The following is a 19,239-nucleotide window of genomic DNA, read 5'->3' as shown; positions in this document are numbered from 1 at the left end:
TGAAGCGAAGCTAAGGAGAATGAGCTTGCAAAAGCTACTGTTACAACAATTGAAAACTTAGCATTTGGACAATAAGATTCCATCACTTAAGACCATCAACCTATTGCCTGGGCGGTGTATCAGTTAGCGCAGAAAATCAAATTAACTGACTTGTACTTACACATTTCATATTACACCATTGAGTAGCACCATAAGTCCAACGCGTTATGACAGCTTGTTGTTCTTCAAGGGTGTCGCACCATAGGCCTGGACTTGAGGGGCGTTGTCATAAGTCATGACAGCTTTTTTGTTCTTCAAGCTTCGGGTCAGAATGACTATAATTCTGACATTAGGACGCTCCTACATAATACAATGATTTAATTGATATTAAACTGTAGTCGCTGCTGCGACGCTATTACAAAATATAATAACATTGAAACTTAGTCGTCGCTATCACTATAGCTATAGCTAACACATGACAGAACAAAAGGAAGTAAGGAATGAGATTTCGAATGCTTAAGTAGTGAATGGCAGATCTAGACTCTGCTGGAAATACCCGAGTGGTTGAGCGGGCTGACGCAGAGTGGCTGCCGGATTTGTCCGTCGGAGTTCCGACTGAGTCTCATTCACTACTTAGGATCGAAACCTTACACTAATGTTTTCCTTCCGTCTATCATTGCCTTAAGTACATGTATTGTACATTAGTACTTATTACGAGTAGCCTTCCTTCGTAGTCTTTTGTAGTCATCGAAGTCTTATTGTATATAAGCTATTGTTACAGGTAACCTTGTATAATTATGATTTTGCAAACCTTGCTGTACCTCAAAAACTAGTATACATACTGCAGGGTATCAGTTCCGCACTTACATTTGTATATAAATCTGTTTGCGTTCATGTTAACTTACATACTGCAGGGTATCTCATCGCACATGGTTTTACTTCGGGTCAGTCAGTCATTCTTCTGGTCCAAGTCCCCCCCACTCACATTTGGTATAGAAATATGCAGACTCTCGTTTAGGTTCGTGTCAACTCAAAAAACTCTGAGATCGCATTGAGGAATCAACCAACGACTTCTATGTCGTCGAAGTGCGTCTTATCAAGGCTACCAAAACGCCCATCGCTTTACGAAAGGTAAGTCTTGATGTCTTATCGATATCATCCCCACCTTTATATCATATTTGCAGCCTTATTCTCAGCTGGCCCAAGCAACGGCGATCGCACTTTCAGTCGCATTCTTAAGCTTTGCCAGCGTTTTAGCTCTCCTCTCGCTGGATTATCTACAGAGATATTTAAATGCACAGTAGATTCACGTTTAATCGCGCCATGCGTTATCCAACCGCTCTAGAAATGTCGAATTGAGTGAGCTGAGTGAGCCTCTCAGAGGGCCACTCGTACATATATTCGACATATTTACAAATTGTAAACCAATTTGTCGCGTTGATAAATAATGATAATTTTTAAAATTTGTTTTCGGGTTTACCAGGTGGGCAGACTTTGAGTTCGATATGTAACTTGATCCTCCATATGGCCCTGGAAATGTCACCTGAAATATACGTGAACAATTGTATCCTCGGAGGCATCTTAATATTTGTAACTAAATTTTGGAAATCAAGTCGACATGCAATGTATGCAGATTACGAAACAAATTCTCCCTGTTTTGCCAAACTTACTCTGAATTTAATCAATAGAATTTGATCCTTATGCATATTTGTAATTTTATTCAGAAACTGCTCATTATCCGCACAATAGACAAATTGGTAGAAATATGCACAATTTTTCTTATGATATGCATCACATCTGTTTACAGAACATATCTGACTGTGTCTCAGGTGTAATGTTCAACAAACTACACCGCCAAACGGCCGTAACCTAATAAGAACATTTGATACAAATATTTTTACGACCTGTGAGAGAACCTCTGGGGCGACGCCGAGCAGACACGTGTGATATGTTAGCTTGGTTTGAATGTGGTATGTCTGCCACCGGTTGTCCATGAGACGTTTAGTCAAACATCTGCCAGATGTTTGGAATATATCCGAGCTTGGGTCCAAGCGGCCACTGTAGAACATCGCACTAGGAGCATAGGTCACACACAGCGATCTAGACATTTGTGTGGTGTTTGCCTAGATGTTTATCACATATATTGTTTAGGTCGAGCATTGGTTTACTACACATGAGTTAAAATCTACTATAGCTGCTCAATGACAAAGATATCTGTTTGCCGTTTCTTGTAAATGTTGTCCCTAAGCGCAATATAATGACTCGGCCTGCTTGAACTTGCTCGTCTATATTATTCTTGTAGACATCATAATTCCATTCAACAAGCTTGACAGTAAGAACGGGTATCTGATATATATACACTATATACGAGGACAAAAAATATGTAGCTCTCGAAAATCAAAGCTCAGCTACAAGTGAGTACGGAAAACATTCAGTGGCTAGTCGTTGAAAATCGGTCCATATAACAGCTCTGATAGTATCATGGTCTGTGATCAATGCAGGTAAATCCTCTGGATCCTTAGTGAGTGTCCACGACTCAATAAATGCTCCTTCCAGACTGATTCTTGAATTCCAAACGGGCCAAGAACCATGAGGGAAGTCAGGATAAGCTGCAAGAAATGCCATCCAGAATGCGTCACGACCCCATGTCCATTCAGGTGCGCATGTGTCGACAACAATGTGAACCAGCCAAGATTCGAGCTTATATAAGAGTGTGACCCAACGCCTTGCAGTGAAAGGATCGAAGTCTGATGGAAGAGGGAAGAAGGACGGCTAGAGAATACAGTGTGTGAGTAGGGTGTACTGTAATTAATGGAATTAGTAGACGCACCATTCGCAGCCTTGGTTGTGGGCTAGATATCACCAAAGGAGCAGCATCAAGAATCGGCACCACATAGCCAGCAAATTCAGAGGGAACGTTAATAGTGATTTCCAGCGGCTATAAGCTATTTTGAGTTCCAAGAAAACAATAATAGCAATGCAGCCACTTACGATCTGGGTTGGTGTTTGAAATACATGCGGTACACTTCCATGGAAAAGAACAGATAATGCAAGAGGTTTCAGTCCAACACTGTCACCTTTTTGGATGGTGTCAATGTACACCGTTGCTGACATTTTGTATGGTGGTTTGTATAGGGCAGAGACAGGCAGAAATCGGGAGAGATGCCTTCAGGCTGTGGTGAGAATGAATGCGTATTCACGTGACTTTCATTCTGATAATTGTGTCAAAGTCCTCGCAGTTGCCGCATTGTCTTGCTGCCTGATGCTCCCTCGAATATTGCCGCATGCTGTGATATATCACAACCCATAGCTTCAATCAATTCTGCAAGACTATTATGGGTTCCCGCATTTACCTTCCTCGCGCAAAACATTGGATCACATTAAATCCTAGCGGTAATATCTTTTTTCCTTCACGTTTCTACCATTACTTACTACAATTTCTACAGAGTATTCTTACAACAAAAGCAATAATCGGATCAGTTGTCTCGCGTGTCCCCTTCAACGAGGTGTTCATCTATCCATGCGACCTTGTGACATCCATCCCCACTCCTCGAGCACATCACACAAGAGGTACATGAAGATCAAGCGTAATCAACGACTGCACAGCTCTACCGCACGATCTGACCCACCTCCCTCTCCAATCACAGCTGACGAAGATCAACCATCATTTCCCCCGCTTCTCGACTCAGGAACACAGTCAATGGATGCACTGCCCACCCCCTCCCTCCCTCTCGCACACAGCCCGTCTTCGCCATCTTTTGGCAGTCATGAGCCGATATCTGACCAACTCTATTGTTCTGTGGACCAGCGAGAGAAAGATCCTTCACGCACTGTGGAGCTGGAGGAACCGGAGAGTGAGACAGAGGAGAATGATGAAGTTGCCCCCTTACTATCCATGCTCTTGGGTGACGGTTGGTCTCAGACACCTTTCATTGATGACCTGGACCTTTACAGTGAATATCTTGCTGCCTGCGAACACGCCGATGACCCTTTGGGGCCAATGCAACTTCATTTCGGTGACGAGGAGATTGGTGTTCACACAGACGATTATGAGCTCAACTCTACCGATGACGTGCAAGAGGATGAGGATACCCTTGGGCTTCTGTCAGGTACATAGATCATCTCGCCCTTGTTAAGCGCGTCATTAAATTCTTCACAGATAATGCTTCGTCCTCACTACATGCTAGTGCAACTTATCCATGGCCATCTTTACCGGTAAGTTTAACTTATTATTGATATTGCGGTTAAATGATGGCGCCATTTAGATGTACATCACGGACTTATTGTTCAGTTCACCTCGTCTCCGTTTTTCTGATGCTCAGAAACGGGCAGTGATCACATGGGCGAAGGCACTCGGCGCTCCCAATGTCCCCACCCTTTATGGCTTGAAGAAATGCCATGATCGCATTTGTAACCAAGTCGGAAACCCGACTGAGAAGGTGAAAGCCAATTCTGGCAATATTTTCTATCTCAATTCAATCGCAAAAGCGATCGCAAAGGTATTTAGTTCTCTTACCTCTTCATCAATGGCGAGCTCAAAGATATTGGGTCAGGACTACGCCAATCCTCTCACACGCATGTGTATGCAGGATTATCCAGAAGATGGTCAAGGCAGTATGTCCCAGGCTCATCATGGTGAGAAGATGCTTAACCTTCCGGACAGCCTCGCTGTGCCGTCAGTTTGAGTTTGCAAGAAAATATACTTCACTGGCAAGCTTCTTCAACAATCGTCGCAAAGTTACTTCATTCCCGAATGATTTTTTCAAGCTTATCTCCCTGATGGAGACGCTGTGCATCCGGAGCCGGTGATACTTGCTATAGGCAATCCAGTGGCATTGACTGTGGTATGGAACTTGGCCTTATGCTACCTTTCTATACTAATTATATTAGGCCGGTTTCATTGTTGATCCCGAACGAATTATTGTTGAGGTATCAACATTTGCTCGCACCTTTGAAGAAATTGAAAAGCGTGAATTTGAATGTGGCTTTACGGGTAAGAATGTCATTGATGAGCAATGCAACTGAATTTGATTATTTGTTAGAGTCCTCCCGATCGTATGCACAGCACATGCCCAATCCTCTTCGCAAGAAGTCAGGAGGGCGTCTTGTTCTGTCGGTGCCGCTCATCATCTTCATTGATGATGTATCCAGAAATGTCTCGAAACAATGGAACAAACATCACGTTGTTTATATGTCAAATGCTGCGATGCCGCGTCAGATGCTTGAAAAGGAGTTTTGCGTGAGGTTTGTGTCTTCGTCACCCCATGCATCACCTCTTGAACTCGCAAAGGGTGTCAAGGATTCAATAATGTTTGTTATTTGCCTTTCCTTGCCTCGACACTCATACTAACATGATGCCAAGTGCCGCTGCTGAACAGGGCATTATAGCATGGGATTGCAAGTATGAAGAAGAAATCATGCTCGTTCCTTATGGCCTCTTCAAGGCTGGCGATAACCCGATGCAGGCAGAAGAGTGCAGTCACGGTGGTCTCAAGTGCAACATGTTCTGTAGAACCTGCTATGTCGGTGGGACGATGGTTGAAAAATCAACAGACGAAGGATACTTGAAAATCTTCGAGGTTACTTTCTTCTTCCTGTTTTATTCGTTGTTTCACTTGGTCTTATACTACACCGTAGTCAGGGAGGCTGCGTGAGCCTGATGACACTCGCAAATATATTTATGATCAAATCGCGCTATCGAAGCTCTCCGGAGGGACTGAAAAGGTGAAGAATGCAGTCACATCTTCAGGGATACGTGATGCGGCCTCTGCATCAATTGTCAATCATCTCTTGGTACTCGGCAAATCTTTGCGCAAACGGGAAGCTGGAAAACCTGCCCTCAAAGAAGATGAAGTTCGTGCAACACTGGAAAAGGAATTTGAAGACCTCCTTTGTGGTCGACCGCTTGAGGAGTTCATCAACCCCCTGTTGGGAATGCCCGGAGTTAACATTCACAGAGATACACCGACAGAAATATTGCACACTGTTCTTCTTGGCATCGTCAAATACTTCTGGGGCCAGACCGTTGTAGGGATTCATTTCTGGCTGGGCTTGTAGAGACTGTTTTTACCTTACCTTATGTTGGCACTTTTGTAGCTTACATAAGCAATCAATCTTTTCACCAGTTACCAGTATGAGTCTGAGTGCTCAGTAGTTTTCTATGATATTTCCTCTCCTCTGAGCCTTGAGCCTGGTCCAGAAACCCTTTAGGGTCGAATAGCAGCTAGGTTCTGCAAGACCCAACATTGTTCAGACTCACCATCTGAATTGTTGTACCTTCAACTGGAGCCCACCGCGAGGGTTTCTTGTGTTTCTAGGCTCTCTAAGCTCACCAATCATCCCCCAAATTCGCCTATTATCCCACCACAGTCATTCATTACCAGCTTCTCCCACAATTCCCACTTTTCAGCATCTTGTCCTTCTCCCCAGCGCATTGATAAGCGTTTTTCCCACGCGTTTTTCGAGCGGATCTCTCGAAAACTTAGGGTCATATTCCCCTCGTCCATACGATCATTTTGCGCCCTGGCTCATCGAAATTGGAGCAGTAGTTGTGGAGATATCGAGTTTTTGGTGTTTTTGAGAAGTTGAGGGGAGATAAGGGTTTTCTGGGTGCTCTAAGGCCTGTCTCATTTAGCTCTTTTGGCAATTTACCATCCCCCAGTGGCTCTGTCCATTGCCCCAATCAGCTTCTTGATAGGACCAGTCCTTGTTGCCCTGCACCCTACCCCTTCCTCCTCCTCCCTCTTGCACCTCCGCACTTTTTTGCACTTTCACCAGCCCATTTCGCATCAGAACCCCATCGACCCTATATCCGTTTTGAAGCCCTCGTTCATGGCTTTCATTCGCGCATATTTGCGCCTTCACGCGCTCAGCCGTTCGCTCGCTATCCGCATTTGCGCGCTCCTCCCAATTCTTTCGCCCCATTTTTGCGCTTTCTTTATATCTCGTCGCCCTGTGATCGCGTGCCCATCGCCTTAGGCGCGTTCTGACCGCATTTATCCGCTCTTTCCATCCATCTGATCAGATTTCCGATACGCCCACTCGCGCCCTCGCTACTCGCCGTTTTCGCTATTTTCGCGCGTTTTCACCATTTCCTTCATATCTCCCTCAGTTCTTCACCAAACCTAGTCAACCCTATACTCATTTCGAAGCCCTCGTTCGCCTCTTTCTATCCGGCTACTCCCCATCGTCATCCATGCAACCATCATCGCGTTTTTTCACTTTAGCATCGCTGCTCCTCCAGTACTAAAAGCAAAGTCTGGAGATTATCGTTTTATTGCATTGCCTGACCCTCACTCACTGGCGCAGTTTACCTGGCATACGCGTCAAGGAGACAAAAGGTGTTTGAGGACCCCCAGGTTAGTTCTCTTAAGTTTAGCTTAGCTTTGGTTTGCATAGGTAGATGACTGGGGACAGTCATGATTCAAAGTTCCCATGAGATGTAGGGATTCATTTCTGGCTGGGCTTGTAGAGACTGTTTTTACCTTACCTTATGTTGGCACTTTTGTAGCTTACATAAGCAATCAATCTTTTCACCAGTTACCAGTATGAGTCTGAGTGCTCAGTAGTTTTCTATGATATTTCCTCTCCTCTGAGCCTTGAGCCTGGTCCAGAAACCCTTTAGGGTCGAATAGCAGCTAGGTTCTGCAAGACCCAACATTGTTCAGACTCACCATCTGAATTGTTGTACCTTCACCGTCTTCATCCTCGAGAAGGCTCATCTACTCGACACCTTTCGGACTCGCCTTGAGTCCATCTCCACAAATGGTCTACATGCACCAACTCTCGGCACGGAGTACATTTGTCACTACAAGGGAAGCTTAATTGGCAAGCACTTCAAGTCTCTTGCACAGGTAATGCCATATATGATCTATGATCTTGTCCCGAAAACAGTGCTTAACGGCTGGACGATTATTGGCGAGGTGGTGGTGTTATTATGGCACACGAAAATCAATGATCTGGAAACTTATCTGGTACGCTTTCAATGCAAATCTCCATTTTCCAGAGCACTGACCTTCAGTGAAGGCACAGCTCTCACGCGCCATTGAAGACTTTCTGACAATCAGTGCACAATGCGCCCCAAGTATTCTCATTAGCAAGGCAAAATTCCACTTTCTCCTACATATCCCAATGTACATTCGTCGATTTGGACCTGCGATTCTCTTTTCCACAGAGCGCTTTGAATCCTTCAACCACGTCTTTCATCTCACATGCATTCACAGCAATCGTCAAGCTCCGAGTCGTGACACTTGCAATACATTTGCTTCGCACGACATCATCAAGCATGTTGTAACTGGCGGTTTCTGGTTTGATGCTGTGCAGAAGAAATGGGTTCGCGCTGGTGATGCTGTGCGGCAGTATATTGCTTATCATCTAGAACAGCGCTATTTATTGGGGCTGAACACCGCAAATGCAAAAGCTGCAGGTTTGTGAAGCTACCTATAAGTTATATTGTCTTTTTCACTCACTTCCTCGGGACGCAGGCTCAGTCAGACTTCCTGTACCCGCGAACAAGGGAAAAGTAGTGACTGTCCCGTGGAGCCAGACTCAATCACACAGAATTTACACCGATCCCCAAAACACATCAAAACTTCCGTCTTCCTCAAGTTCCCGCTTCGTAATTGCTGATTCGATTGTTGCAACAAATGGAGACACTGTCGCTGTGGGTGGGCATGTCATCCTGTCGGATGAGGCAGAAACTGTAAGTTGTTATTTAGCTGCTAGCAATTTTTCATTCTCACAAATCAAATATTAGCTACGCATCGGGAAGATCATTGAGATCCTGGCTCCCGACAGCAATTGCATGTATGCAAGTCATGTTGCGATCCAGTTTCTTCAGTTTTTACTCACAGTCCACCCAACTCTTCGGGTTCCTCGAATGCAAACTATTACCAACCAAGAAGTTAAGTCACCAGAGGTGAGAGCCTTAACCAGTGATACAAATTTATGTTTATTGATTGATGCTGGAAGCAAATCCTTTGCGCCATTAATATTCAACATGACTGTGCTTCGTCACAATGTGTTGAAACACGATCCATACGTGCTCACCAGGAACGAGAACAGACAAATCGAACAATGCAGATCGTCAAGCACAAGGAAACAAACATGTTCCTATTAAATGTCCACTCCCTTCACAACTATGACATGATCGCCAAGGTCATCCCGCTCAATCTCCGCCTTGCACTTACTGTCCCACTTGTCGCTGCTGGTGACAGCAAACAAATTCGTCTTGATGCTGCAAACCACGTCCGTCAGAAGAAGACAGGTGGAACCACCATCGTCAGTGCTGGAGCAGAGTGTCAACTCACTCCTGCATTTGATCGTAGTACAGGCCCAGCTGTTACGCACTCAAATAGATCTGTTATGCGGAGCCCTAAGAGGGGCGTTGTCCGCTAACGTTCGTGACGTAACTGGAAGGGTCCGGTGTAGCGACTGAGACTGGCGACGACGAGTCGGCAGATATCAGAGACGCGCGTGTCACGTGACTTCTAAGACGGATGTCTTCAAAGTCACTGACATTCTCAAAGTAAGGACAGTCTTGTCCGAACAATGAGTTGTCGATTGAGGTAGACTTAGGCGCGATGAGCACCTAAGAAAAGATACTAGAGACTGAAGCTGAGGGGGCTTCAGAGGGAAGTATGTTCGAGGGAAGATTGAGTAGATTCAAGTTAGGGAATCTAGTACAGAGTGACCGACTACTTATACTAAGTGGAAAGGGTTAAGGGCAAGGCTACCATACTGTAGGTAAGGGCAAAGGGGAAACGGAAAGGGTATAGGTACGCTGGTAGCAGAGCCTGATTAGTGATGTAAGGTTGAATGCGGAATGAGACCAAGAAACGTTGGAACGAGCCAACGGTAAATGATACAATGTGCAGCATGCACGAGTCAAAGGAAAGATAAGACAAGATAAGGAAAGCCACATTGGTGGCACGAGTCAGAACAAGTCATAGCCCGAAGGCACGTGCGCACGTTGGTGCGATAGGAGGGGGACGAGGGACAGGAAAGGTCCCGAGGATCCAGTCAACGGATAGTCGGTAGAGAAGTACGAGCCGGAGGCATACGAAGGCGAGGACAAAGGGGAAAAATGATAGGGGGGCCATGTAGCCGATGTTACTTGTAACACCGGCTGGAAAGAGAAAGAGAGAGGCTCAGACTCGGAAGAAAGCGACAACCATGACAGCAGCCTCAGCTGCTGAGCCTCCCCACTTTGCTTCTGCATCAGCTGAGGCAGCTTCAGGTGCGCATGCGGTTGCTGCAGCTCCTCCTGCTGTTCAGCTGCCACAACCATTACATTTCAACAGCGCTGCTCCCCCTGGACCCATCTTTCAATCCCCACAACCACTGCAATTCCACGCTTATTCTCAGGCGAATCCTTATCCAGCCGGAACTTTCACTGCGCTGCCACCGCATCAATACCAACCTCCCGCCCATCCTCATCCTCCTGCGAGTATGGGCGTTCCACTGCCATATTCTTACTATCCATCTGGTATTCAGTTCAATCAGTTCCGACCTCCAGGCCCTGTCCAGCAACATCTGGGATCATTGGGCAACTTTTCATTCAATGATAACAGGCGTCATGATTCCACAGGAGGCGGATCGAGAGCAGCCAGCAGTACCGACCATTTTGTGAATTAGAATAATCTATAATACTATAATCTAAGCTGATAACGAGCAAATTGACAGTCTTTTTGTGCAAATGATTCAACTGCGAGAGCTGTGAACATGTTGTCCCACGCCCTTCAAGCAACCACTTTGACGTCTTCGCAAATTGAAACGTAATTCAATGGACACATTCAACGCACTGTGTTGGGCTGTGAGCTGTGTAATTTGCATGCATGCATGGGGCATGCCATTGTACTGCGTAAATTCTGGGTCTAGTTAAATGTATGTATCCATCCCTGTTCTCACTCAGGCTGACCACTTCTATTCCCGTCGTCCAAGTGGTTCTGGGCCCTGGCAGTTTTGACGAGGAGTGATGTCATATCTAGCGCGATTCAGGCGACAAACTACCACTACTCAGCCATCACCCTCTGTGACTCTCCTGAGTCCTGTGTTTCATGGAGGAGCTGCTACTACACCTACGCGGCGCAACCAGTTGCCCCCATCATCACCATTGTCGCCACACCAAGGTAGCCTCATATGACCATGCACAAACTCATTGGAAACCGAGCAGCAAGAAGTCAAGAGATTGAAGACATATGCTGCCGAAGTCTGCAGGAGCAAAGGGTTACCTGAAAACAGCTTAGAGGAATTTGCTACTGTGAGTTGCAGAACTCTCATTTAATGCCTGAGGACTAAGTGATCTGCTGCGGCTCTATGTTCTAGATCAATGATATCAAACTGATGATGATCAAGCTCATGGCTGAGTTGTCGTGCTTTCATAAGAAGGTTCAAGCAGCCGAAGCAGCCAAGGTGCTCGAATCGCTGGACTTTGAGGTAACGCTCACTCCATCATTGGTTTCACAGCCATACGTGCGCTAACTACCATTATGTACAAGTGTTCCTTAGCTGATCGCCTTCGTGCATGCTTACTGTCACCTAATTTGACAGCATATGTCACTGATCTTTCAGCAAAAATCTATGTGCGTCATTGGCATTTCCAGCTACTACTTTTCACTTGAACAGCTAGCGCACTTAGGATTTCTCCAAGAAAAATCCATCGGTCTTCAAAATCCCTGTGGAAGCACTGCAGGACTCTGATGCTATGGATCGGCTTGATGTACTAATGAAGAAGATACTGACAGCACAGCAGGGAAATATGAAACAGAAGGTGATGTCTCCAATTGTGACTACATCATGCATCTAGGCTGATGTCGTCAGTAACAGCTTATTGCATCAATCAAGAAATGTTCAGATCTAAGCACACTGGCCCGCAGTCTTGCAGGCAACTGCACAGAGCTCACAATGGCGCACTGGGCCCGGATCGCATTCATGGTAAGTAATTCTTCGATCAACATCTTTCAACAACTTATTTCTCTATGTTCATAAGCGATCTCTCCTAATTGACTTCCGAACATTATGTTCTCGCCAGAAGACTACTAGCGCTCAACCCGAAGAAGCATCAACAGGTCCAAGCCCGCAGCCCCAGCCTGAGACTGATGAAGGTGGTGACAATAACATACCAATTGGTGCTACTGCCAGTGCGAGCCATGGACTTGGAGAGGATGGGGAGGATGATAATGACAATGAGGAGGAGCGCACCTGGTCTTTTAGCCAGTATTGGGAGTACCTTGATAAGGTTCTTGACAAGCTTAAAGAGGAGGCTCGACAAAAGCATGCGTTTCCTCAAGCACGCGCTGATTATATCAAACAGTATGTTTTAATTGATAAAATTGACACCGCTAATTCTCAACTTCATTTCCAGATTTTTCACCGAATGTCTTTAGGGATCTGCATGGGTAAACCCCGGGGTACCAGAGGTCATACCCATACAGATACCCGCCAAAAACCCATACCCTCACAGAGGGTACGGGTTTTTTGCGGGTATCAAACTCCCAGACCCGTACCTGTACCCGCGGAGGGTATACCCACAGATATCTTGCAAAATTGATATAATATACTACGACACGAAAGGACTAGCTACTTGATCTCAATACAGTCCCACCCATCCTTCAAGTCCTCCTCCTCCCCCTTGAGATCAGGCAACAAGCTGGCATTCATGATATCCTCACTCTTCACGAGATTAAGGTGGCTCCACAATCTGAGGCAAAGCAGGGCACGTGTTGACTGCACAGAAAGTCGTGACTGAACATGCGAGAGTAAAAGTTGGCCCCGGCTAAACAAGCGTTCAACGTCAACTGAAGTAGCTGACTCAGACGCCTGGTTAATGTACTGGTGGGTAATGCATCGAGAAATGAGACGTACCAGGGATTGTTAAATAATCAAGGGCCATTCGCGAGAGACAAGGGAAAGATCCATGGTGTTTGTGCCACCATGTGATGGCATCAGTGACATGTTCCACATCAGCACTGAGATAACGGTCTATCTCATTGCGGAGATCAGTCACTCTTGGTGGTGCGAGGGCTGGTAGATGATCAAATATGTTCTTGCTCTATGATAGCATCAGTACCGGCAAAGAAATTGATAAAAAACATACCATGGATGAATCTCCCTTCGTCAGCTTCTCGGGAACTCCAAGTCCATTATCCTCATTGTCCGTCGAGTCATTGTTGACGATTGTGTGCTCATAGGATCGCTCGAATTCATCACGTACAAGGGCCTCTGCTGTGTCCACCCACTCGTCCTCCCAACCTGCATTCTTGAAGTAAGATAGCTTGTGACGAGGATGTAGGACTATTATTCTAATGATTAGTAATTGACCGAGTATATCATGCAAAAAAACTCACCCATAGCGATGCGGTAGACTTCAGATGTATCGGTTAGTTCATAGTACCTGTTAACAGTCTTCTTAGCTAGGCAGACAGCAGCACGAATTGCCGGCAGATATTTGTGGTCCTGCAAGTAGCTTGTTAGTTTGTCGTCAATGAGGTCCATCGCCGGGATTACAGTGGCGAGACTCGGTGTAGAGCGCGAGAAGAAAAGTGTGGCATCCTTCAGAATCTTGAGTCATCCATGATTAGTCATTCAGCGACCATGGTTTGTTTGGTTTGTTTATGCACCTTTAGCACATCTCTCAGCTGGCCGGCAATTTCCCACTCCTCATCTGTCAGCTCGAACTTGCGGAGTCCCAGGTCCCGGCATTGCATTACAACATCGACTGCTTTGCGATGCTCCAAGGTGTACTTCAACATATCAAATGTCGAGTTCCATCTGGTAGCAACATCTCGAGGCATGAGAGTGACAGGCATGTCCAACGAACGGAGAGCCTCATGCCAGGCAGGGAGAAGAATGGTGGTGGAGTTTATCAGTTTAAAAGCAACCTTGCGCAACTACATAATGGGCTATTAGTCCCAAAGGTGCACAATCCATTCTAACTCACCTTCACTAAAACTAATTTAACCGGACGTATATCATGCTCTAGTTGCTTGCGCTCATGACTGGACAGCAAATTTGCTTCATCAACCCATCCTTCCTCATTGTCTACATCACCAATGTCCACATTCAAACCATCATCCTCTTGCCAATCGCTCTCCGAATCTTCACTGGTGTCATTGCCATAATCGTCGAGTGCCCAAGTTGCATCTTTCTTGGTCGTATCAAACTCCTTGATCAACGACTTCGCCACCAGGTTGATTGTGTGCAGGAAGCATCTGGTATGATTCGCTGTGCCAGGGAAGGAGGGAAGAATATCTGCGAGGTCGTCCACCATTACAGTGTTATTGGCGGCATTGTCGCATGTAATGCAGAGGATCTGTGGATGACTGGTGAGTCTATCCGAATCATGTCCCCCAGGCCATTTACTCACCTTGTCTAAAATACCAAAATCTTCTAGGACCTTTGCAAATGTTGCTGCGAGTTCTTTGCCAGTGTGAGACTGCACCTGGATCAGCAAGATGGTTTTTATATGATCCGTGAGTGATTCAAACCTTTGGTACTTCGACGATATCTAATGGAAGACTTAGTGTCTTCCCATTGTGTTCCAAGTGTGCTGAAACAGCCACAAATGCCCGATGGTTCGTGGCAGTCCAACCATCCATTGTAAAGTTGAGTTTCCCCGGATATTCCTGGTGCGTTGTTATTTTTTTGGATATCATTGTAATTATTAATCTAACCTTTGTCATCTTAGCGATACGTTCACGCGTGCGTACAAAGACTTGTCGAACATCTCGGGATACAGTTGCTGGCGATGGTATGTAGTATTCCGGTCTTCCAGTCTTCATAAGGGACTGAAAACCCTTGTCTTGCACGACTTCAAATGGTCGCAGGCTCTCCGCTACCCACTTAACTATTTCTGCCCTGTCATTGATGTCAAACCAGCTGCTATGCGCTAATATGAAGACCATACTACCTTGTTTCAGCCCTCGTATGTTGACGGTGAGAGTATGTAATCTTTCCTTTCCCCTTGCGCTCGAATGACGCAGTGATTGACCCATTGCGCAGGATACCTCCAACTATCTTTGTGCGGGCCTCATTTGCATCCTTTGCATCGTCGGCGGCTGCAAGGACATCTTCACCCCAGCATGCCCTCACATGCTTGCGCATGTTTCCAGTGGATCGTGCATCCTTTTTGTCGAGAAATCTCCGAGTGGTTGCTTGGCACCCTTTTGCACAGCACTTGAACTCGTGTGCACGCCGTCCACTGATGACAACGATGCATGGTTTTGGGTAGAAGAATGCGTACACAGGTGAGACCCAATCTTTCATTAATCTCGCTATTATATGCTTAACACTGATTAATCTTTAAATCAATATAGCTCACTGAGTTCGTCCTTCGCACTCTCCTCTTTGTGCAAAGGCTCATCACCATCACTGCTGCCCTGGTCGCTGATATCAATGGCATCCTCATACATCGCAGCCTCCTCTTCTTCAGTTCGAATGATGGCCCGATGCGACTGCACGACCTGGGGCTTGGGGACTTGGATGACATCCGATGTCGGCGGTGAAGGTGAGAGTGGCTCTGTGGATCTATCTTTAGAATTTCCACTGAGCGGGTTAGGTTTTGCCTTCTTGGGCTCATTAGGGCCGCCACTGATGCTGCTTGTATCATTCTTCCGTTTTTTGCTGGAAGTCTGCAGCGCCACCTTAGCCTTCTCTGTCATTTTCGTGACCCATTTTGCTGCCGTCTCAAACATGTTGAGTATTAGTTCGCGTGACAAGGTTTCAGTTGCGATATGGGGTTGTTTAGTTAGGGTTTGACAGCTGTATAGTTTCAGACTCGGAGTTCTCCCTGCACTGTAGTAGGTAGCAATATATCTCATTTTTGGTTGTCAACCCATGGTACGGGTACGGGTGAGGGTATGGGTACCACAAAAGGCAACCCGTACCCGTACCCCAATGGTACCCATACCCGCGACCCGCACGGGTAACCTGTACCCATGCAGAACCCTAAATGTCTTCAGCAAGACCTCCAACTATTCCCTGGCAGCGGTTCATTAGCTCCGAGTTTGGATTCAGTCACTGTTGGTTGGCAAAGAGCGATCCATGAAAAGTTGATGTGGTAGTCTAGTACTTACATACATATTCTCGTTGTCTTTGCCTGTAATTCCCTCACACACTCTTTAATGCCATCACGTTCATGATATTAATATTTGTTGTGACTGTACGGTACTGTCTGTATGACAAAGCAATGGTGCATTGCTCGATAGTAAACCCTATAGTCCCAATGGCATGGCCCATATGCTGAGGCATGGTCTGTAGAGTGCTGCCCCAAGCATATTGTCAAACATCTAAGGAACATCCGACATTGGACGCTGTGGGAACATTTTGTAGCCAACACTTGCACTGTGGCGGTCAAACATTGCTCAGACGTTTGACGAATCATGTGAGCGACATGTGGCGCTGTAGGTCAGAGCAGCATCGTTCTATTTGTCTGTCACTCAATTCAAGCTGACATACGGCAAACCATGTGTGAATGTTGGGCGGGAGCAGCCGGAAAATTATGTTTGTCAGACATTGGCGCCATTCGGCGGTGTAGTAACTACTGTGCTCAGTTGGACTTTGAATTCCTTTGTACACTACGAAGATGCTTCAACCCTTTTCACCCGCTCCAAAACGTTTAATTGACAACTTGCCTTCCAATGTATGGAGTTTGCACCCCAAAAGAATTGGTACGGCTGTTGGAGAGTCTCGGCTTGTTTAGGGTGTCTGGTTTTGACCAGTTGTAAGTTGTTACCCACTACTATTGGCGACATATGCTAGCCTGACCGTCGATATATCAGTGTTCATTCGTCCGCTGACCTCGAGCATAGCACCATTATACTTTCAAATATTCTCGCACCTCTCAGCAGCATCGGAATTAGAGCCACGTACGTACGTTCATTCTCTACCTTTTGTGTAGGGAGTCGACATGATAATGATTCTTTCAGACTCCCTGTGCATAAAGTGGTGCTTGTTCGTCCATACGTTTCCCAGTCTTGAACACTCCTCCCCTGGTCCCTGTCGTGGTATTCGCTTAATTGTTGGTCCACGTCTAGACCTATACTTGCCCCGACCCCACCCAAGAACGATCAGCCCATCTGTCATGTATTTCAACGCTCGAGGTAAGCATTTCTATGGGCTGTCGTCTAGTATATGCTCTGACTCCATGCGACCCACTTTTTTCCCGTAGTCCATCTATACGGATATCCCAGATGGACGATAGGGAAATTGTGATCTCCATGAAGAACCATTCCTTTATCGGCCATCTAGGCTTCTGTGAATCTTTATTTTCTTTTTAAATCCCCTGTTCTCCATTCGCTGACTGTTACAGATGGATGAGCACGATTATTGCATGACCAGCTGTCTGAACTGACATGCTACTCCGGTTGACAGTGATCAATGACAATGACATCAACAGTTGAGTCCATGTCATGATCAGGTTCGATGCCTCATGCTGACAGACGTGCTACTTTCCTTATGGGTATCAACAGATCACAATGACCTGAATAAAAACCTGACGCACAATCTTACGATCGCTGGCACTTATTTTTTGTGCTCAGACAGACGATAATCAGGGAACTCGTCATTCTCGAGCTATCAGCTGTCTGAGGTCAGATACGCTAGTTTTACTTTCCTGATTCACAGAACTTTTACAATGTGTTCCATCGCGATGAGTAGTTGAGTCGGCGAAATTCATTCATTTTTCTTCTCCGGGCTCCAGACTTCGCATTCACTTCTTCATCATTTCAGTGCAAAACTTCGAGCACCAGTAGAAATTAGTTGTCTGGGCACTTGCACAGATTATGTCGTATCTCAATATCTGGCATCAAGTACCGTGGGCGTGAAGGACCGTGTCAGTTGCTAGGCGTTGAACCCGCCAGCCTTGCACTCTGAAGAGAATGAAGATGCGTTGCCACCTCGCGATGCTGGCTACGTATAACGTGTGCTCTATGTACTCTCGTACCCTGAACCTCCTGAGACCCTGACCTTTGTCTCTACGCACTCTAAGTCTCTGCACCCGCCCCGCACAGGCTCTAGCTCTCCTTTCCTGTCAACTCTGCACCCTTCCTAGCCCTGCTCTCCTGCTAACCCCGTCTCCGCGAACTCTTGCTCGAGCTCACCATTGTAACATTCCGCAAATTTCGACTCACCACTTGGTGCAAGCATAGGTGAGTAGCTACACCGTTCCAGTAGTGATACCAGTTGACCTAACTAATCTTTCAAATACAATTCGAAACACCATAAATCACACGACACCTATTGAGCCATTATGTGGAGCCAAGTTCATTGGTTTGAATCCCACTCACCCCTACATATGAGCGTATTGATTGGATGGGAATGAGATGGTTGCAGAATACTCACTGCATCTGTCAGCGATACCGATGGCATAGTTGCTGTGTCCCGCTGGTCAGAAAAATGGAACACAGTGCATATAAGACATACCCAGAAGATAAACACTAGTTATCAGAGATGAGCTATTAGCACACTGCAAAGTTGTTGATATTGACACATACACAGAATATGGTATTCCAATATAGCGTATCTGGAACATTGGAGAGTCAGCACAAGATGCCCACCACGCTAAAGCACAACACGAGTACGAACAATCAAATACAGCACGGTCATGAGAGACCATCGTTGTCTCTGTCGCGAATTCATTGCATGCTCTTGTTTTCTTTTGATACAGGGCTCTTGCCACTCACCCAGATAAGTTCAATCTATGACACCATTGTTAGTGAGTTGGCTGCTCCAGCGATAACATCAACGTACCTCTTGTCTCAGTGTTAGGACTGGAAATATCATGAGAATATCAGCGATTTTCGGACACTGTTCTGCTTACCCCAATCATATATCACCACGACGCCAGCAGCAACTGCAAAACTGCATGTCAACGTTAGATCTGGACATCCTAATGCGACGAACCTGTCCAATAGCTGAAAAAAATAGTGTAACTGAGAAATGGCCACCAACTGGGATCATTTGAGACATAAGTCATGTTCGAGGGATGGGTGAGCGAGTGGGGAATGTCAGTGGTGTATGACGATAGCGTTCGTGCTAGATATGCCACCGTCCAGTTCTTGTATCACCAAAATCAGCATGATAGAAATGGAAATCTCATCACGCCTCAAACCCTTGATCAGATGAAATGGTGCGAAATCAAACAAAAAGCCGGCAATCAAGGATGATTTCCAAATCAGTATTACGCACAGGACTACTTAACACTAGCAAAGTTTCAGTCGCTCGTGGTGTCGACAATTTATTTCCAACACGATTTTTTGCGTG

The 19,239-nt window shown here is 45.9% G+C and overlaps 5 protein-coding genes across 5 annotated transcripts; 3 read left to right on the top strand and 2 right to left on the bottom strand.

The window, feature by feature from the left end:
• Window positions 1–2,376: 2,376 nt before the first annotated feature.
• On the bottom strand, window positions 2,377–3,093 carry F5891DRAFT_1193609 (uncharacterized protein; the record flags this gene model as incomplete). Its single annotated transcript, XM_041367780.1, has 3 exons — window positions 2,377–2,751; window positions 2,810–2,917; window positions 2,971–3,093. 3 exons carry the CDS (start codon window positions 3,091–3,093, stop codon window positions 2,377–2,379), a joined length of 606 nt encoding a protein of 201 aa, XP_041221555.1.
• Window positions 3,094–3,499: 406 nt separating this feature from the next.
• F5891DRAFT_1193608 (uncharacterized protein) lies at window positions 3,500–6,036 on the top strand (the record flags this gene model as incomplete). Its single annotated transcript, XM_041367779.1, has 9 exons — window positions 3,500–4,088; window positions 4,139–4,194; window positions 4,245–4,478; window positions 4,533–4,593; window positions 4,747–4,823; window positions 4,870–4,972; window positions 5,022–5,289; window positions 5,342–5,558; window positions 5,617–6,036. 9 exons carry the CDS (start codon window positions 3,500–3,502, stop codon window positions 6,034–6,036), a joined length of 2,025 nt encoding a protein of 674 aa, XP_041221554.1.
• A 1,799-nt stretch (window positions 6,037–7,835) lies between these two features.
• Window positions 7,836–9,375, top strand: F5891DRAFT_1193606 (uncharacterized protein; the record flags this gene model as incomplete). Its single annotated transcript, XM_041367778.1, has 5 exons — window positions 7,836–7,952; window positions 8,005–8,404; window positions 8,463–8,680; window positions 8,735–8,896; window positions 8,950–9,375. The coding sequence occupies 5 exons, from the start codon at window positions 7,836–7,838 to the stop codon at window positions 9,373–9,375; spliced, it is 1,323 nt and encodes a 440-aa protein (XP_041221553.1).
• Window positions 9,376–10,152: 777 nt separating this feature from the next.
• On the top strand, window positions 10,153–12,365 carry F5891DRAFT_1193605 (uncharacterized protein; the record flags this gene model as incomplete). Its single annotated transcript, XM_041367777.1, has 8 exons — window positions 10,153–10,605; window positions 11,153–11,239; window positions 11,305–11,415; window positions 11,478–11,561; window positions 11,618–11,749; window positions 11,806–11,913; window positions 11,969–12,291; window positions 12,344–12,365. The coding sequence occupies 8 exons, from the start codon at window positions 10,153–10,155 to the stop codon at window positions 12,363–12,365; spliced, it is 1,320 nt and encodes a 439-aa protein (XP_041221552.1).
• A 665-nt stretch (window positions 12,366–13,030) lies between these two features.
• Window positions 13,031–13,730, bottom strand: F5891DRAFT_959346 (uncharacterized protein; the record flags this gene model as incomplete). Its single annotated transcript, XM_041375649.1, has 3 exons — window positions 13,031–13,272; window positions 13,326–13,539; window positions 13,599–13,730. 3 exons carry the CDS (start codon window positions 13,728–13,730, stop codon window positions 13,031–13,033), a joined length of 588 nt encoding a protein of 195 aa, XP_041221551.1.
• Between the last annotated feature and the right edge of the window lie 5,509 nt (window positions 13,731–19,239).

The sequence above is a fragment of the Suillus fuscotomentosus genome (genome assembly GCF_016647785.1).
Source record: "Suillus fuscotomentosus strain FC203 chromosome Unknown F5891scaffold_60, whole genome shotgun sequence".
Classification (NCBI taxonomy): Eukaryota; Fungi; Basidiomycota; class Agaricomycetes; order Boletales; family Suillaceae; genus Suillus; species Suillus fuscotomentosus.
Note: the sequence above shows the minus strand (reverse complement) of the source record. Positions and strands in the feature narration are given on the sequence as shown.